The sequence below is a fragment of the Melospiza melodia genome, chromosome 5 (genome assembly GCF_035770615.1).
Source record: "Melospiza melodia melodia isolate bMelMel2 chromosome 5, bMelMel2.pri, whole genome shotgun sequence".
Classification (NCBI taxonomy): domain Eukaryota; kingdom Metazoa; phylum Chordata; class Aves; order Passeriformes; family Passerellidae; genus Melospiza; species Melospiza melodia.
This window is the reverse complement of record NC_086198.1, coordinates 18816709-18831909: the sequence shown is the minus strand read 5'-3', so window position 1 is coordinate 18831909 and position 15201 is coordinate 18816709. Positions and strand designations below refer to the sequence as shown.

The 15201-nt window shown below is 41.0% G+C and overlaps 1 protein-coding gene across 2 annotated transcripts in view; it reads right to left on the bottom strand.

Annotated features, from left to right (window-relative positions):
• The window catches only part of SEC24B (SEC24 homolog B, COPII coat complex component), a 45869-nt gene extending 30905 nt beyond the window's left edge, over window positions 1–14964 (bottom strand). The window contains exons 1-3 of one of the 2 annotated variants that reach the window (XM_063156473.1): window positions 14826–14964; window positions 8768–9472; window positions 912–1097 (exon numbers count right to left, since the gene is read on the bottom strand). In XM_063156473.1, coding sequence (XP_063012543.1) covers window positions 912–1097; window positions 8768–9472; window positions 14826–14949 — 1015 coding nt within the window. In that variant the 5' untranslated portion in view covers window positions 14950–14964. The remainder of the gene's footprint in view (window positions 1–911; window positions 1098–8767; window positions 9473–14825) is intronic. The other variant, XM_063156472.1, reaches the window with a different exon arrangement.
• Window positions 14965–15201: the final 237 nt, after the last annotated feature.

Genomic DNA, 15201 nt, shown 5'->3' with positions numbered 1-15201 from the left:
ATTCTACAAGAAAAAGGAGGAAAGGGGGTACTTTAGTTATTTCGTCAAAGGATTCTGTAATTTAAGAATAAAAATATTCTGTGACAATCACACAACATGGGGTTGCCAATTATTTTAAACACTAGAGATACCATATTGGTCTGACAAAATTAATACCTACTTCTACCCCTCAGGCAGAGCTCTTTATCCATAGGAATTTAAAATTCTGAAATTGCTAAGAGAAAACATGGCCAAAAAAAAATAATCATGCAGTCAATTAGATTTGGAATACTAGATACAGAAACATGTAATAATCAAGTGGCAAGTCAAAACATCAGTGTAAAGTTTAATTAAACTGAAGAAGGCTCAAGAGCCAATTGATTCTTTGTCCAGATGCTGCCAACATCAGAATAGGAAGGAGCTTATACAAAGACTCAGGTTTTCCCACAGAATTCTTGCAGCAGCTTGCCATGGGCACTTAGAGCTAGGCAGTAAGAAAACAATTCTACCAGTCTGAACTTAATCCTCAAACTCATTGTTTCCACAAACTAGCAGATTTCTAGTTTACACTTCATTTTTCAATACAGACTAATTACAAGCTAATTTTAAAACCTTCCTCTAAGAAACTAAAGTAGTGAGCAGTTTTTTAGAATAAGGGAACTAAAAGAAGTTTTTTTTGAGCAAGAGACATGTAGGACTGCCAACAAGACAAGCCAAAGGCAACAACACATGGACAAAGGAAATCAAACATAAGCACTAAGAGAATCTAAAACAAAGGTGACATAAAACACCACCACTCAGGGAGCCTGATGAGATGCCAGAGATGTGCTCCAGCCAAACACAGAAAAGCAGCAATAAAACTTCCAGCCTTCATGTGTGCACGTGGAATACAGCAAAAGCCTGCAGTGTGACCTCCCATTCCCTTTGAGTACCTTCCTGAAGGGCCAGCTCTGGTGACTGTGTCACAGAGGGTGAAGATGGTGGCTTTGAAGACAGGCTTGGAGCAGGTGACCGTACTGAGGACATCACAGCAGAGGCAGCAGATGTTCCAGCTCCAGGCTTGGTAAATGGAACATTCTGGCTCACTGAGTGCACGGGCTGTGAAGAATCAATGCCACCTGAAAACAACAGCAGAAAGCAGGAACCCTTTGTATGTACTTGCACAGACAATCACACAGCACAAGCAATCACACTTGATTCCACAGTAACTACAAAAAACAATACAATACTTCAAAGAAAGATGTATCTATGGAAAGATTGGTTGCTTTAAAAAATTCAATACTTACAGTGCTAAAACTCCATTATAATGAACAAGTTGCTCTACCAACAGGGGAAAAAAAAAAAAGAAAGCATGATGCAGTACAAGCAAGACTAAGCTGAAGCTTCGTTTTGATACATCCCAACAATGCTGTGCTTTTATAAATTACTGTTCCCAGGTAAGTGGAATGTAGTCCACCTGAAATACATCCTTTAACATTCTTCATGGGAGGAAATCTTGTGCAGTAGACCAGTACTATGCCTCCCTTGCAGTGCTGGCCCATTGCAATATGGGTATTCAGTTATGAGACTCATATTCCAAGCAATCTGTTTCAATCAACCCTGAGTATTCCACAAAACTACTGATGTGTTTTAGACATCTGGACTAGATATAATTTGCTTTAAAAAAAAGTCAGATCAATGCTTTGAGAGATTTGACATAGTCCAGCTGAAACTCCAATCAGACGAAGACAACATAACTTCAATTAAGTTAGCTCTCAACTAAAGGTTGCTCTTTGTTTATAAATTGAGAAAATCTGTATTATGATTCTTTCTAAAAAAACCTTGACCAACCAAGCTGTTAAAAAGAAGAGAAAGGAAATGGTTTTACCAAAAGTATTCAGTAAACAAACACAGAAATTAAGCAAGAGCAAGTACTCCATTTGTAGAGTACTTATTTAAGTTACCAAATTTGCTAGAGAATGCAGAGGTAACATTAACTTTGCATCTTCTACACATATGGCTGTGTAGTTGATACAGTCCCTGAACTTTTCCTTGAATAGTGGAGGTGATATCTCAAAGAACTTCATGGGCAAGTTGAGGTTTCCTTTAGAGGGTGAAGAAGAAGAGGCGGCTTAAAATGATCCTTCTGTTTTTATTATTTACAGTCAAAATTTACAGCACGCATCTTTATTATCTTTGACATATTTTTCAATTTTAAAATCTGCTGTTGAGCATACACATGGCTTTTTTCAAGTCTTATCAAAATGGAACTGATGTCTTTTTCCAATGAACATACAGAGCATTTTTTTACTGCAGTGGACTTGCTATAATCTTTGCTTCTACACAATATCCTGCAGATTCCCCATGGCAGCTTCAGAACTTGTCAGCAGGAATGCTCTTATTACAGCAGCCTCCTCAAGCAAGACATGCAAGATGACATGGGACGTTCTCTGCCACATCCATGTGCTCACCCAGGCTTTGGAGAGCTGTTTGTAGGGTGATGGTATTTTCCACACTGCAAGGCAATATAGCCATGCTGGCAGCATCAAGCACTGCTGTAGAGAGTGGTAAATGCTGTAATGTCAGTGTCACGTGCTCAAAGCCAAAACCAATTTACACCTGGATTAGCTGAAGATGTAATACCTTCCTGCCAAGTACTAATATCTATTCTCAAGCAAAGGTTATCCAATTACCTTCAAAATTTCATGAATCCTTTAAATGCATTGTAAAATGAATGCTTCTAAACTCTGAGAAATAAAATATTTTTTTTTGTTGTACAAAATCCAATCTGCAAAATCAAATGTTAAACTTTATTTGGTGACTCCATAAAGGTTTTAAACACCGTAAGTAACGAAGATCAAAGGAAACACTTGAACAAAATTAACATTTAAAACCACATTTCCTCATCTTCAGTGTGTACTGAAGATTTTCCTTCATGCCTCTCAACCATGAACAAGTCTTGCACTAACAATAATCAAGCAAAATGATCTATAGCTAAAAGGCATGTTACAGAAAGAATCTGCAAAATCAGGCAAATTAGCATTGTAATTAATCCTTTTTCCCTATACATCATCACAAAGTTGTCATTTTTTTTAACGTCTAACTGGAGACCTAGAAGTCACAGTTTAAAAGTATCACCACAGTTCCTCAGAATTTCAGAAGACACGTGAGAATTATCCTTCTTGAGCTGTTTCAGCTGTGGTCTTGATTTCCTGCCCTCACAACCCCCCACAGCCCCTGCATCCAACACAACACAATTTCTAGGGACAGAGGCACCATCTCCCTGTTTTCCAACAGCATCTTTCACCCTGACTTTCAGTACTGGCTGCAGTCCTTCCCTTTTTTCAAGCACACCTATATTAGCAGATTTACAGGATTATAGCCTACATTCCTAGGGAACTGGGGCAGCAAGGACTTTACATCCTGATGTGACATAAGGGGAAGTATGTGCGTGAGATAATGAAATTAGAGTCTCCCCTGCTCAGGCAGACTGTCCACAGCAGGATGCAAAGAAACCCACGCCACAAACCCACAGGAGCTCTCCAGCTCCCTCTCCTCACAGAGGAGCCCAGTAAAATTCAGGCATCCTGGCTGACTTCCGTGCTATGTTGAAAAGCACCAAGAATAATGACAGTGTTCCGATTTCAGCTGAAATAAACTGGAAAAACATTTAAGAAAGCTACTGACCTAGAAAGACAAAAAAACCGAAATAATACAAAGTATGAAATTTACATAGCATAACACTCCTGAACAGATTTTTACCAAGACTCTTCTGCTGAAGTACAGATTGTAAAGATAGAAGAGGGTGATTTTGCAGGGTTAAACTAGTTTAAACCTCCAAGGAGAAAAAAACTCAAATTAGAGATACTTTTATTCTACTTTATTTATACTTCCTAAAGCAAAGAAAATTATTCTCATTGGCTATTATTCACCAAGAGCAGTCAACTACCAGCAAAAAAAATCCTCTTAAAATAAATCTGGTTTCTTTTAGTGAAATCTCAGCACACTTGCTGATAATACTTCAGCTATTTCAGAAAGGGGCTGCTGAAGTCTTATGAAAATACTTTGTTGCAGTTCTGTGTCCTTAGTACAAAACATACAGAAATGAAGAGATTTGATCTTAATAAGTTCAACATGCTGGAGGCTTTTCAAGGCTATACATAAAATTAGATGTTTAAAGAAACCAATTCAAGTCCAGTGGTGACAACTTTTTTGATTCAAGTAAAAAACAATTCAGAAATCAAACAACTTCTGAAAAACTCTCACCAGCCTGTTTCCTGAGTAAGTCCTGTTTGAACACGCAGATTTTATCAACACATCACTCCTCTACAAAAAGGATTCATTTTCATCACAGAGAGCTTTCAGTGCTGACTGTACAAAAATGGTTTGGAAAAACACACTAAAACTGAAGCATCTTGACTGACTGTCTGCAATTTGCTTATTTATAATTTAAAGATTGTAAGGGCATCTTTCACAGCACAGGGGCAATGACAGCAAACTCTTATTGGCACCCTGATGAAGAGGAGGATACTGTATCCAAGTTTCTTTACACAAACAGTCATAGAAGGCAGGCTTATGAATTTCAGTAAATCTTTCTTTTTTCAAGTAGTTTAGCAAAAAACTATGCATAGAACAGATGGCAACTGTTTCCCATCATTGCTTCTTCCCAAAGAAAGCAGGGAGGATGAAATACTCAGAAAGTTTCCTTCCAACAGATCATTCCTTATTTCCTTATGCTCCTTGTGTATTGCATTCAGACACTTTCCCAGGAGGTACAGGAACTGGCAAATACTTTTCAAAATCCAACTCCTTTTCTTAAAGGCTGAGAACAAACAGAATACTATATATAAAATGACTCATCTGAGAACAGTAAGACTGTATTGGAAAATTCAGAAATCTCAGCATCTCAAAACCAAACCAATTATGCCAGGATCAAACAATTACTAGAATTACTTTACAATTTTATTCTTAGGCATTTATTTGTAATTATTTATGTAAGTATTTTACTATCAGGGTGTTGTAGCGATTGGATTTTTAATACATTTTAGCCAAAGATGTTGAATTCCAGATTAAAAGAAATCAGATATCATTGGAGGCAGTTTGTTTAGCCCAAGACACCAAAAATGGTTTAAAGTGTTCAAGGTTTAGTACTAAAATTGTCCAGCTCCTCCTTCAGCCTTGCTATCAGCTGTTACGTTTATCTGCTTTCCTTAGTCAGGAAATACAGAGGTTAAACCAGAATTCAGGGGAAAGAGAAAAAAATTATTTTGCAGATAAATCAATTCCAGAAACCTGTGCACTGTGCAATGAAGCACAGGGCATGCTTGTATCAGCAGCTTTACAAGCCCAGAAAGAGTCTGCATGTGGTGTAACTATTGGGGCCTACAGTCCAGCAAACCAACCAAGGACTGCAGCATCACCCAAGCACAAGAGAAACAGTGGAACAGTGTTTATTTTCACAGTGCAAAGTGAGTATCCATGACACAGCATTATCACAGCCAAGTCTATCATTAGTTCCTTGAAATCCAAGTGTAATATTACTACTTTTTCTTGAGGCCATATACTAACTCAATCACTCCCTTAAGAGCAGCATTGAATGGTTCAAAACTAAAACTGCTGCTCATATTGCTCTTCACTGTCTGGTCAGCTCCACTGTTCCACCTTTAAAACAGCACCTCATTGCAAAAAAAATTGCTATGAACAAATCACTTCAAGACACCTCTACAGGAAAGAAAATTAACAAGCATTGGAATTAAAAACTTCTGTAAATAAAACAGTAACAGTTTGAAAAAAACAAAAGTTTTTATATGCCTACTGCATATTGTGCTATTCTGGAAAGACACCTGCATTCTGTCAAGTCCAGCTGCACATTCTGCACTGAACAGAGTCAACTTTTTTGGCCAGTCCTTGAAAGAATCCATTTTTATGCATAACTATGAAATGCTGGTAACTTCAGAAGCTTTACAAGGAGCTCCCTATATTTAATTTTTAAATCATATTTTGTTTCATGGTTTGAAAATACTGGAGAAAACTACAAAGAGCATTCATCAGTACAGAATTCAAATCTACTAATACTAAATTACATTCTACATCCTAGTCTTGGGAGGGGGGAAGAAACTAATATTGAAACTAAATTCAAACTGTGGATTGAATGAGCTTCATTTAAGCTTAACTGCTCTTCCCAAAATATAAGCTTTATCAAACCCATGTTCTTTCTTAAGTCCTCGGTCTGAGAAAGTCTCAGCTACTAGGACTCCTAACACAGTTTCAATGTTACACTATAATCTGAATTATCTAGCATTAAAAGGAAACCTACAGCTATGTAACATCTGTCTTTAGTAGAGAAAGCAAGCTGTAGTCTGGCACTGCTTACAAGTCAAAACTGCATGAAGTCAGAAAATTCCCAGTTTAGAAAGAAACTCAAATCAAATCCTGCACAGACTATTGCTCTCTCCTCTGCAGAGCAAGACATTTCATTGTGAAGGTACTCCCACATCTCCAGTCTCTTCCATGCTTCCTGCTAAGTACTACCCCATGAACTGGTACTCAGTTTTCCTATGAAACAGGAGCTGAAAGAACTAATGAGGACTGAGTGTACTTGCCCTCAACTGCCACCTTCACAACCTTATAGCTACATCCATACTAAAACCACCAAGTTGTTGCTTGCAAAAATCAGCTACAACTTCCTAACTCTTTCAAATGCTTATCAAAAATATTAATTAAAAAGCCCCAACTGACTCGAAATCCATGCAGGGTTCCACTTGCTTCCTGAACTTTGTGGGAGAATGCATATATGTTTATTAAGATCCAATTATTACAATTATTACAGAGATACCTCTTCCTGAATTATGGTGCAAATGAGTCTGTATGCCAAAGTTAATAGTATGAATTTCATCTAACAGTAACTGTGAAGAAGAGAGAGAGAGAGAGAGAATAAAATAGAAAGAGAGGAGAGAAAGGGAGCGAAAAGCGACAGATGAAAACCCATCAAGAGACAAGGGGCAGACAAGAAAAATACCTCAAATCCTGCAGGCACTGCCAGGCTGAGAATGAAACACGCTCCCACATCATTGGGAACTGCCCAGTTGTGCAGGATACAAGAATTAAAAAGTACAATTACATATGTGAAATATTATCAAAGGAAGCAAAAAAGCAAGATTAGACAGTATTTCAGGAACCACATACAAGAGATGACAGCAATGAGTTATACAAACCAGACTTAATTTTTGTGAAGGAAATTCAAGCATTCATGGCAGATATGACTGTGTGATACAAGCATACTGACACATCCTTAGAAGAGGCCACTGGAGAAAAACTGAACAAATACCAACATCACCACAAACACATCCAGGAACTCACAACTGTGGCAGACATCATATTTGTGAGTGTTCCCTGCAGAGTGCAGGGGAACTGGGATCACAGAAACTTCAGAGGGCCCTGGGTCACTCCAAGTCAAGGCAGGAGAAGACAGCCCGGACCCGGCCTCAGAGCACTCTGCACTTCTGCAGATATTGTGTGGGTGTCTGTGGGTAAAGCATGTGCTGCTGTATCACCTTAGCACCAATAAAGTTTCAGTGAATACCAGCAGTGTGGGGCAGCCACAAGCCAGATGACACCAGGTGTGCACAGCACGTGGGGACGACAATGGACTCATCATGAGGTGTCTCACACCATCCAAACAGCACTAAATTCTACTGATTTTCACTGAGGTGGGCAGGCCACCTACACTTAACATGGAAAAGCAATATGTACAAATTATATGTGTTGGATAAATAGAAAGATATCACCACCTGGGGATCCAGACAGTGTCCTGTTAGCTCTCTTCTTCTGGTCTTCTTGGTGGTGGGGGTCCCACACAACAGAGCTCAATGGGTTAATTATGGTCAGGTGTACATGGGAACTCCAAGCACTTCCCTTGGATGCAGGCAGGGGAATTTGACACTGTTTTTTACAACACTGTGGATCATGCCCACTCCTTTGGAAATTGAGTCTGGGGGCATTTCAGGTGTCTGTGATGGTTTTGGCCCCTTCTAAGGCATGAAGCTGCCTCTCATGTCAGTGCCCTTGAGTCAGCTATGCCCCATCAGAAGGGATGAACACGCTCAGGCTTCCGTGTGACAGTTGTGCAAGGAAGGACAATTGGCATAATAAAAAGTACCAGCCTGCCTCCACAAGGCCTGCTTCTTACCTGACCCAAGATCCAGCTTGTAGCACCTGGCACTGGGTGTTACCCTTCCTGTCTTGTGTGGACTGATTTCCCATCACACACCACACCCCCATAAACTCTCCTCCTACTCCAGGGGAAAAGTGTGCAAACCTGGCCTCAGCAAAGCAGCCTGCTGCCTCCACAAATGGCTGATTATTTTGAGTCATTACCACTAACATTTCAGTCTCTCACAGTGTCACTAAGGCAAAATTTAAAGAAACAACAACCATGACTTAGAGAAATTCTCTAGTCAGAAAAGAAAAAAGTATCTTTGTGAATAATAGACATATTTCAGAAATTACATGTTCCTTCAGAACTACATGAAAAAGCTTCCTTCTGAGGCCACTCACATGAAAACTATGCAACTAAACTACAACCATCCCCTAAATAGTGTATTTTTCTGTATCTCTCACTAGAACCAAATAGCAGCTATTGTGAGGACTGTGGTAACCAAATTAGAAAAGCTACAAGAATGAGTGTAAGAACTCAAAATTACATTACAGAATTCCACACACTGAACACAAACAAGCCAACAAGAACACAAAATTACTTATGTTTCCCAGACAAATCTGGCAGTTCACTATCTTTCAAGTAACACCATACCTGTATTTATTTGGTTGTTTAGTTTAGGAACTGATCCAGTGAGATTCCTGCTGAGGTTGTCTTGCACAGCCTGAGCAGATGAAACAGTTGATAATGTTGTATTGTATCCCACGGGAACGTGCTGTTGAAGGGAATGAGGTACTGATGTACTCTGGCTAGAAAATGCATTTGTCTCTTTGAACTGTCCAACAGCAGGTAGACTCTGAGAGGTAAATGTCTGCCCATACACACCTCCAGCAGCCACGGGAGGATAGGAAACATTAGGATACACGGCACCAGAAACCACGGGCATAGCGTAGTGATCAGAATTAAGGGGAAATCCCTGAGATGCAACTGAAGAGCTGACAGAAGTGCTGTAGTGATTATCAAATGCTGAATATGACTGCTGAGCACTCACATGCAAGTAGGATGCAGATGACACTGCTCCTTGAACAGGTCTGTCACTGGAGCCCCCTGAATGGGGAGGAGCGTTGTTGTACAACTGATGTGACTCCTGTGCATTCAGCATGCTGCTACCCACAGATGTCATAACATTTGGTGCTGGTGCTGAGTAGTAACCAGGGTAGTAACTGGCTCTGTACTGATTCTCCAGATGTGAAGCAGCAGCTTTATTGGGCACTTGGGAATAGTGTCCTGAAGGCGCACTGTAGTTTGGAAGATGTGAGCCATAGCCAGAGGGGAACTGCATCTGACTCTGCATAGGACCTGAAATGAAGAGAAAACATCACATGTATTAAAGGAGCATCTGCTAGTAGTGTCAATGGACTCTGCACTTGAACTAACAAACAACTGCTTTTCTTCTTTTCTATTTCTGAGTTTGATTCTCAGCAGCAGAGAGAAAATAAACCAAGTATAATGCATATAAATACACTATTTTAAGTAATTTGCAAATACGCAGAAAAATGGATTGCTTCCATACTTGAAAGAGGTTTCCATGCCAAGATTGTTTGCCTCTTGTTTGTATTTTGAATATTTTTAAGAGTTTATAGGAGGTTAATATTTAAAAAAGTAGTGAGCAACCATAAGCACCAAACTGGTATTTATAAGTGTTGGAACCACCTGAATCTGGAAACTGAAAAGCCACAGTGAAACCAGTATATCAACACAGAACAATATAGGTATTCTTCTCTACAAGTCTTTGATACAGCGACCAAGATAGAGACTTGCAGGACAGTTGTATTTGTCTTCTGTGTCCTTATGTATTATGCTTTCAGGGAAACGGATGTTTTTATGAAACTACAGAGTATTTGATAAGGCACATCATTTTTATTTACTTCCTGATACTCACATCAGGTGTGAGTGATGTTGGTATCAGAGAAACTGACCTCAGGTACCACTGCCACTGGCTCTGCAACATTAGAGGTTAATTACATACTGGCCCAGCAAGGGTCAAACAAGGGCTTGCCTGCTACAGATCAAATGTTAACTATGTCCAAACTGATTTTATTAACCAACTGCTCAATGGAAAATCTCAAAGTTCTTCCTCATGTCCCATTCCTTAACCCTGTTTTTGTTTTTAGTGAACCACAGATGCTTTTGAGTGGATAACTTGCTTTCTTAAAAATCCCACATGCTATTGCTTACATCACACAGAATGACTACAGTGTTATTTCCCACTCCCTGGCCAATAAAAACATAAACACAGAATGGCCCACTCACAAATTAAATGGCAGCTGAGGTAATAATGAATAGTTGATTCCCCTGCTAATATTTACAAATTATTACAAAACTTAAGCATTACTTCTCTTGTCTTGGAATTCTGAAAAATCACTGTTCTCCAAGGAACCTCTAGATGTCCTATGATTAACTTGCAAGGCAATTTTAATAATGAATTTAACAGACCCCTAAAAGCAAGGAACATACTGCCCAAAATTGCTGTCTGGTAAAATTAAAAATGCCCTTTTATAACTGACAGGAAGTTGAGCAGAAGAGAAAGGAGCTAAAAAATTGCAGAACAGTAACTTGAACTCCTAGATGAAAAGACAGACAGGCACTTGGGCAAAAAGCATAAAGAGCTTAAAAAAAATTATCTCAAGTTTTGAAGAGAGCATGTATGAGCTATGCTTCTGATTCACCTTCTTCTTGAAAAAGTGGGAGCTGCTTTACAGAGCTGCATAGCTTTTTCTCCTTTAAAGGCAAATGATTTTTGCCTAGTAAGCCATTAACAAGGTACGTGAACTTTGCCAGACTTTTGACCTGCTTTTTAAAGTCTGAAAAAGCAAACCCAAAGATACAGCAATAATTTACATGTGTCAAGGTTTATGGCTTTAAGCAGCTATGCCACCTAATGTGGGAAGAAAAGATATTTTATTTGAAAATAAATGTGCATCTCTTCTACTGATACATGCAGATGTAACTAACTGAGCAGGTGTAACTTAGAAACTGGTTTAGGAGCACCTGACTCCTAAATAAAAGGCTGCATATCAAATAATCTACTGCAGTCTTCTAGTATCTAGCTCTTGTTTCAAAATATTCACCATAAACAGAGATTAAATTACCAATACAAGATACCAGTCTCTACATGATAGAATGCAGAGTTCTTTTTATTCATATTTTTTTCAGCATTCACAAACATTCACAAACACACACATGAAAACCCGAGACAGACAACATTTGAAAAATTGTATTGATTTCAAGCCTCAGGTCCTTTGAAAGCAAATTTTACAATTACACATTATTCTCACTATCTGAAGTGAGTTTTTTGTCCATTTTATTACAAAGAATGTGAGTGGAAAATAATTTTTGTACTGCAATTGGTAGCTAAAGCTACTAATGGTGACTACATAACTGGACAGTTTTCAACACTGGAAATCAGAATACATCTTCAGTGTCATTTCAAAATCTGGTTAATTGCACAATCAGTCTCGATGTTTCAGGTACTTCCATCTTTCCAAAACACCTGACAAATATCTCAAAACATTCCATAAAGAAGCTGAAACACCTGCTGTGTGCAGGTGAGGTTATCATCTCTGTAACAAAAGCAGTGCACCTCTCCTTCTATCAACAAATTAATACTTTATATAATAAGTATACGATTATATAAATTATATACGCAATTATATAAAGTTACAACGTGTAATTACAGAGACATTAACAGGTGAACCCCAAAAAAATCCTAGTTCTTTTTAAGGGAGGAGGGAGCCACAACATAAGAAACTCCAAACTCCTACAAAAAAAAAATAAAAGAAGCAGTGCTATGGTTATACCACCATGTGAAAGAGTAAAGTTTTGCTTGCTCATGTCACGTTTGGTTTTCATGGCCACACATTTTCTCAGCAGCATAATTCAGCCACTGCCATACACTCTAGCTACACGGAGTCTATGGATGCTACAGCACCAAAGTGCCTTTCTATCCAAATCCCCCTGTGAGCTTTCCAAAACTTCTAACACCCCTCACCCACCCCCAGAGAAGATTCCCCCAGCCCCCTCACAGGCCCTTCCCGCCCGGGCAGGGGCAGCTCCACAGCCCCACAGCCCCTTGTTCACTGCGGGGCTCTCGCTGCAGCTCAGCCACAGAACTGCTGTCTCCTCCTTCACGGCCTCCCACTGTCACAAAATATTCAGATGTTCCCCATCTTTCACGTCTCTGTTCTCTCTGTTAAATTGACCAAAACTATCCCCAGTCTGAGGGAGGATGAAAAAGAAGACTAAACAAGACAATAATGAAAATTTTGCTTCCAAAATGCCAGTAGGAATACCAATGGCAGCCTTACAAACCAGCTGTAGACAGCACCAGACAAAACTCTACATTGCAGAGTCGTGGGAATTCAAAACAATTATCCTCTCAGTGCTGCACTTCAATACATTAAATTGTCAGTGCTGAAGTCCCCCATCACTACTGAAGAAATCATCCTTGAGTACTGATTTAACAAGAACCATTTTGTTATGCTGAAATTAGGAAATAGATCATTTTCCACTTAGATACAAAGGCACTTTAAGACGAAAAAAAAAGCTTCCCAAACTTGTAAGAGAGGAGGAAGAAGAAAATACCATACACAGAAGAAGTCACTATTCAAAACTCAACAAAACAATCAAGCCTAAATTTAACAAAAACCAAAGTCTTCAAGGATCTCAAATGGACTTGGTCATGGAACCAGGCAAAATTCACTAATGACAAACCTGAACATCCTTTTTAATGTCATTCTATGTACAACAGACTGCCTGCTTTCTGCAAAAAGCACTCTCATTAGATGGCAGAAACTACATAGTTTTACCTGAAAAATTCATATTTTACCACATTAAAACACAAAGCACTCTAAAGGAAAACATACACCAGTGTTTTCTTTCAACCAATATAGAAACAGCTCAATTCACATCAGGATCTTACACTTAAACTCCACTCCAATGACATAAAGTTAAATTTCAAAACCAGTGACAACCCTGTTCATGAAATCTAGTTTCTATCATACAGTACAGAACTTTCCACTAGTATTTTTCTATTGCTATTTCTCCCTATTTCCTCTCCTATTTCCATCAAAAAACCCCAAAACCTCAAATCCTGTATTGTAACTTCAGGAGATTAGCACTCAGACAACAGACAGACCAATTAAAAATTTTTGGAATGCCATTTCTGGATGTCACAAAACGAAAAATTCAGGGTTATTGACTAAAGTCATCAAAGACATCTAAAGGAACACAAAAACCAAACTTATGCAATAAACACTTAAGGCTGTTATTGAACAGTTCTCAGAATTACTAAGAGTTTTGCAGAAAATAACAGGTCTATGCCCTGGTTTTACACAAGCTGTTTCTACCAATATTAGCAGCAACAAGAAGTTAATTAATTAAAACAACAACTAGTAGCGATGGATCTTTAAAATTATTAAGCTAAGCAAACAAAGAGAAGATAGGGGGACAGCTCCTATTTGTTTCTGTAAAACACTTCCAGGTTACTCATGCTGTAGCAGCTGTAATAATGGCATGTTTTTTGACCAAAAGCCATGTAAATTGGCATTTTCTGAACAATTTTTACAACCCCAGCACCACAATGCCAGTTTGGACACAACTGAGACATCAGTATCTCCTTAAAACCTAGCATTTAATTACCTTCATTTTCTTCAGTGACTGCCTCAACATGTACTGTACAGGCATTTAAGTGCTTAGCACTTAACTACCCCTTTGGACACGAGAAAAGCTCACAATTCTCAAGTAAACATTTTTGTAGGTCCCTACTCTGCACAGAAAACACACCTGTGCAGAAAACAGCACGACTACAAAAGATTTAACAGTATGAGCAAGAACTCGATGCAAATAAGAGCCCAAATTTAGATACCAAACCAATATTGCACGAAGAAAATTATTATATAGGGATTTTGAAGAGTTAACGTGGTGTGTCAATAAAGAAGTGATTTTATAGCGCACCAATTTAAAAATGCGGAAGTGTACGCTCGTTACTTTCATTCATACTACAGTCAGTCTCACCACCTCTCTGCCTGAAATGGGCGTCAATTATTTTGTGACTTCAAACTATTCTGCCTTTGTTTTTCGGTGACCCACATTTCACTGGTCCAATGTTGCCTGTTTAGCTCAAATCTCAAGATCCAGCGGCGTGAACGCCTTACCCACCCACTACTTTTAAGTTCATACATAGCTACAAAGTGACGACTCTCACCCCCAACACGCGATTTTCCGCCCATTCTCAGGCACCACGGCCAGCATGGAGGCCCGGAGGTGCCTCGGCCTCCGGAGCCTTCCTGAAGCGCCACAACCAGGCGCCCAAGCAGCGGGCAGATCCAAACGCGGCAGGAGATGAAGGTGCGGATCCCCCTCCCTCCCTGGCCCCTTCAGGAAGCGGGAGAGGCCGCCCCTTCTCAAGTTCTCTCCGCACGCAGCCGCGGGCCCCGCACCTTCCCCGAGCGGCTCCGCGGGTCCCGCTGCCTTTCAGCGAGGGCTCCGCTGCGTGCCGGATCCTCGGGCCCGCGCCCGCCCTCGGGGAGGCAGGAACAGCGCACAGGCCCCGGCACCCAGGGGGGCCTCACCCCCGCGGGAGCGCCGCGGCTCCTCCCGGGGACCCCGCGGGCCTCTCCCCGCCCGCCCGGGCCCCGCGCAGCCCCCTCACCGTTCTGGCAGCGCGGCGCGCCGCTCGCAGGGGCCGCGGCCTCCAGGGAGCTGCCGGGCCCGCCCGGGGGAAACGCGGCGGCGGCGGCTGCGGGCCGCGGCGGCAGCCCGGCGGGCGCGGACATGGCTCCTCGCAGCGCTTCTTCACTGCGTCCCGCTCCCGCCTGCTCCTCTCCTTCCTCTTCCTCCTCCGCCGCCCCGATCCGCTGCCGGGGCCGAGTGAGGTCGGGAACCGCGGGAGGGCCCGAGCGCCGCGCGCGCCGTCGCGGACCCGAGCGCCGCCGCCTACAGCGCCCCCCGGCGGCCGCTCCGCCGTGAGGCCGCGCCCCGCCCGGCCCGGCACGGCCCGGCCGCGGAGGGTGGGCCGAGCAGGGAGG